We start from the raw sequence: 5,480 nt of genomic DNA on the forward strand, positions 1-5,480 counted from the left end.
AGTTACATATATAAATCATCTTGACATAAGCTAGTCCGCATGCATCCTGAACTATAATACTCATAAATCATGTCATGTTCCATAGTGCACATTATGAAATAAAAACCTTAATATATGTATATACATGTTGTCTTGTCATTCTTTTTGAATATAGCATGTATGACTAATTAGCCTGTGCAATCAGCTATACGACAGCTGCTAGGCTGCTAGGCTGCAAGGCTGCTAGGCTGCTAACTTAACAAATTTCGGAGCGTCAAAAAAAAAACAGAAACAAAGTTCAATATTTAAAACAATAAAGATCGCGATACTGACAAAAGCCTTGGAATGGTCTGAGTATGTGCTACCGACTATTTTCAGACGGTTTTCATGTTTGTATTATCCTTAGTTTTCTTAAGGCTGCTAGGCTGCTAGACTGCTAGGCTGCCAGGTTGTTAGGCTGCTAGGCTGCTAACTTCACAAATTTCGAAGTGTCAAAAAAAACAAACAAAGTTCAATATTTAAAAAAAATAAAGTTCGCGATACTGAAAAAAGACGTGGAATAGTCTAAGTATGTGCTACCGACTCATTTTAGGTTCTGATGGGACATTCTGTACCTTTTCTAATCTAGAGACATCCTGGTTAGACGAGCAATTAACATGGGACCCCGCTGAGTATGGCGGTATTTATGCTATTTCTCTACCAGAAGGGAAATACTGGAGCCCGGAGCTGGAGAAGCAATTCCCAGGTGCTTGTGGTGGTGTTACAGCGTACGAAAATTTCAAGATTGAAAATGCCACCTTGACATACGAAGGGAAAGTTCTAGTTTACGTTTACAAACTTTTTGGATCTCTTTGTCGGGTGGATCCAACATATTATCCATTCGACAAACATGTCTGTATTCACCAGTTTTACTCCACTAAGTATAATCAAAACGAACTTTCAATCAATTTGCTGCACGATAGAATAATTGGCGGGACCTACCTAGAAAATCAAGAGTGGAAAGTGACACAAACTGTCTCACATGTGGTGAACATTTCAATTCAACGCCTGTCGGTTACATTTGCTTCGAATTATATAACAATCGAGCGAAGGCCGGGCTTTATAATGATAAACAAGTTCGCACCGGCATGTCTTTTGTCTGCCTTGCATAGTTCTTTGCCGCTTATTCCTCCAAACAATGAAAGGTTATCCTTTGCTATTACAAATTATCTTGCCTTGATGTTTCTGACCGTCTCTTTTGTTTCCGACATGCCTAGAAATTCTGTCGACACAACAATGCTCTCGTATTGTTTACTTGGCTTAAGTATTGCCGCTTCAATCGGTGTCCTTTGGAGTGTTTTTGTCGTTCGTTTGGCTAATGCAACCAATAGAACCCGGAAAATACCGAAATGGTTACTTAATCGGATTAGAAGGAAATCAAGTGAAACAACTCCGCAATTAGAGGATAGGGAAGAAGAGAAAAAAGTCGGAGAAATGACAAAGGAAATAGAACATGAAAATGGCTGGTATGAGGCAGCGATGTATCTTGATAAAGTGTATTTTATAACATCACTGTGTATCATAATTGTTTTACTGACAGCAGTTTGGTTCATGTACACTTTTTCAAAAGACCAGAAAGACGAATGATTTGTTACAGTGACAGCTTTAACTCACATTGGACGAACGTAGATTATAGTATTGTTTTTTTGTTTGTTTTTGTGCAGGATTCCTATTTTGCTTTATTTGCGATCGTATAGACGCTAAATTTTAAAACATGAACATTTTGCGCCAATAAACTTAAAAAGAGCTTCAGTGCTGTCAAAAAGCCTATAAACTATTGAAAGCGGTATGGGACCTTTCCGCCGTTACAATATAATTGAATATAAATTTCTAATGACGGAAATCCGCCGTTAGAAATACCCGCGCCGCCGTAAGCAGCCACACTGCCGTAATACCTGTCCGGTCGAAAGATTCCGCCGTCATAATGAAACTCAAATTAATTTTTTTTTCTGAAAGAAATCCGCCGGTAAAATATCAGCCCAGACGTATAAAATACCTCCCCCCCCCATCCCCCTTAAACTGTCCGCTCCTCCGTTTGACTGTCAAAGCCCTAACTCCAGCATTAACTCAACTCAAATGTAATATCTTCTGACGGAAATATCGACGAAGTCCGTCTGAACCAATGCAACCGTCTTAATTTTCCGGTATTTGAGCTACCGTCGTAACAATTTCGGTTTTCCGCCGTTACGCCCAAACTAAAATAGAGAAAAAAAGATTCCATCAAGAAAGCCCAATACGACAAAATTGACAATGTTGAAGGTTCTATTTAATTGAAACTGTTATGGACGATACTGGAAATTGCGGTCCGCACCCCTTAGCACCGGCTTTAGTAGTAGTCAACATTTAAAGACGAAAATGGTGAAATTTTGAATTTAGAACATCCGCAGATATGTACATACGGCGGTTATCATGGAACATTCAATGTGACACGTACAGTACAGCCATTCAATGAAAAGCGGCGTATGGTACCAAAGTTAAAGAATGCACGTGTCCTTAATACAACAATGGGCGGAACTAAACAAAATGGATTTTTGAAAGGGGTCTGAGGTTATGTGCTTACATAGCACAGATAAGACGTCAAAAGGCAAATTTAATAAGCAAGCAACATATCCCAATGGTGATTATACAGTAAACTATGCAATCAAATTTACCTAGCCGAATCAATGCTGCTGTGCCGGAAATCAGTTCTGTTCTAGTAGGTATACTGACAGGTTTTTACACTGCAAAACAGTTCGGCCGGATTTGTTACTAAAAATACATGTACATGTATATAAAAAAATGCGCTGAAGTGAAGGTTAGCTTCATCAAAGAGCGTGATTTGTAAAATGTTTTCATTGGTCAATGCAAATGTTACTCCACCTCTTCCAAAAGTGCAGTACAACAACAGCCACATACAGAAGAAGCATAACGAGATAATGGAATTATAAAATGTTACAATTGTTTTATTTGACAAAACTATATTTGTCCAATCATCAGATTTACGTTTTTCTACCTGGGCTATATCATGTACAGACTCAATCAAACCGAGTCTGCAATTCTCTTTTAATTTTTTTTTGTAATTAATGCTTCTAAGGGATCACTTTGTTTCCAGATTTTTAAACTGTTAAATTCGTGTGTAAAAGGCACAACACTGCATTTTGTACACCGGTCTGTCGATATTTGAGAGACCGGTGTGTATCGACTACACTGTGGTTGGTCGACTGTCACATAAACGTAAATATTCACAAACCAATAATTTTTTTCTTTCCTGCGTGTTACAAGACATTTACACAGAATCAGTGATGCATTGATATGCGTTCTATGACTTGGCAATTCATTTGAAATATATATAATCTCCAATTTGGTGATAAAAGGCTTTTCAGTTTGCAAACCTGTACGTTCGGACTAAAATTAATGGTCACGTGATGAGTCTCGGTATGACTTAAAAGCGAAATCGGCAGCATCGGAGTATACAAAAATATTTCATAAATTTAAGAGCAAATTGTGAGTTTTTGTTTATTAAATCTTGTTGCCAATAGCTCCGGTGGCATAGTGGTTAAGGTGTCTTCCTATCAACCAAGATATCATGGGTTCGAGCCCTACTCGGGTCACTACCATTTTTAATACTTTTTAATAGCTTCATACATTTTTTGTTCGTTATACTCAAGGTATATAAACGATAGGTTTGAGTGTTTAGAAAAAACAACAGTCAATTTGTCCGTTTACTTCGTTGCCAAAAAAACAATTTCCGTTGCGTATTTCAGTCATACCCTATGAATTGTTGGTAACTTCTGTACATGAATAGGAAAACCAACTTTCATTTTTGCATCAAATGCTCATATATAAAATGCATTGTCTAGCGTAATATTAATTAATATTTTGTTAAAGGGTTGGTTAAAATTTGAACTATTGTTATCTTAATAATTATATTGTGATTTGTGTAGAAATTTGTTTACATTCATTTAGGACTCCAAATTGCCCGTCAAATCTCAGTGGAACTCCTTATTATCCCCCGCCGAAAAATTTCGGCGGAGGATATAGAAATAGTCTCCGTCCGTCTGACCTTCCGTCCTTCCGTCCGTCCGTCCGTCCTTCCGTCCGACATTTTTGTCCGGAGCATATCTCTAAAAGTATTTGAGGTATCAACTTGAAACTTCAAAGGTGGATAGACCTCATTGAGGAGGAGTGCAGTGCACAAGAATGATAACTCTACCTTGCATGATTTTTGAGTTATTGCCCTTTGTTATTTTTCAAAATTGATTTTTGTCCAGAGCATAACTCCAAAAGCTTATGAGATATTAACATGAAACTTCATAGGTGCATAGATCTCACTCAGGAGGTGTGCAGTGCACAAGAATGATAACTCTACCTTTCATAATTTTTGAGTTATTGCCCTTTGTTATTTTTCATACCTAATTTTTCACCTGAGTGGAGCATAACTCAAAAAGTGTTTGAGATATCAACATGAAATGTCATAGGCGGATAGATCTTATTGAGGAGGAATGTTGTGTGCAAGAATGATAACTCTTCCCTATACAATTTTTGAGTTATTGCCCTTTGTTTTTTTATGTTATTTTGTCCAGAGCTTATCTCAAAAAGTATTTGAGGTATCAACTTGAAACTTCAAAGGTGGATGGATCTCATTGAGGAGGAGTGCAGTGCTTAAGAATGATAACTCTACCCTGCATTATTTTTGAGTTATTGCCCTTTGTTATTTTTCAAAATTAATTTTTGTCCAGAGCATTACTCAAAAAGCCTTTGAGATATCAAAATGAAACTTCATAGGTGCATAGATCTCACTCAGGAGGTGTGCACTGCACAAGAATGATAACTCTACCTTTTATAATTTTTGAGTTATTGCCCTTTGTTCTTTTTCATACTTAATTTTTCAATTCAATTTTTTTCTCAAAAAGTATTTGAGGTATCAACTTGAAACTTCATAGGTGGATAGATTTTACTGAGGAGGGATGCAGCACACAAGAATGGTAACCTACCCTGTATTATTTTTCAGTAATTGCCCTTTGTTATTTTCAGCCAACAGTATTCACATAGGTTTCAAATCTGTAATCATTATAGCCATCAGTTTTCATTACCAAAAGACCTCTTAAAATGGAATTATTCCGCTCTACTACATATACATTTTTCCAATGAGCAAACACATTCGGCGGGGGATGGCCATGTTGACATGGCTCTTGTGATATTAAACTTTAATATGTTAGTATAGGTTTGATGCTATAAAATAGTACATTTCCATACCAAGTTTGTTTGTAAATTTGTAGACATACATTTAGATTTCACGTTACTCTGCCACTTAGTTAATGTGTACAATTAACACATTAATGATTATAATTGACCATTATATATGCAAAATTATTGTGTTAAATATATGCCCTATAATTTCTTAATTCAGGATAAATAAATACTACAAACAAGATTTCACAGAAGAATATAACAAACAAACCAGATAAGACTAATGTTTCTCA

The 5,480-nt window shown here is 36.5% G+C and overlaps 1 protein-coding gene across 1 annotated transcript; it reads left to right on the top strand.

The window, feature by feature from the left end:
• The first annotated feature begins 549 nt into the window (after positions 1-549).
• Positions 550-1,605, top strand: LOC132747496 (neuronal acetylcholine receptor subunit alpha-3-like). The gene has a single exon (XM_060736895.1). The coding sequence runs from the start codon at positions 550-552 to the stop codon at positions 1,603-1,605; it is 1,056 nt and encodes a 351-aa protein (XP_060592878.1).
• Positions 1,606-5,480: the final 3,875 nt, after the last annotated feature.

This window comes from Ruditapes philippinarum, unplaced genomic scaffold (assembly GCF_026571515.1).
Source record: "Ruditapes philippinarum isolate M1 unplaced genomic scaffold, ASM2657151v2 ctg18219_1_1_1_1, whole genome shotgun sequence".
Taxonomy (NCBI): Eukaryota; Metazoa; Mollusca; class Bivalvia; order Venerida; family Veneridae; genus Ruditapes; species Ruditapes philippinarum.

Coding starts and splice junctions, on each gene's coding strand:
- LOC132747496 (XM_060736895.1), top strand. CDS start 550: ATGTGCTACCGACTCATTTTAGGTTCTGATGGGACATTCTGTACCTTT.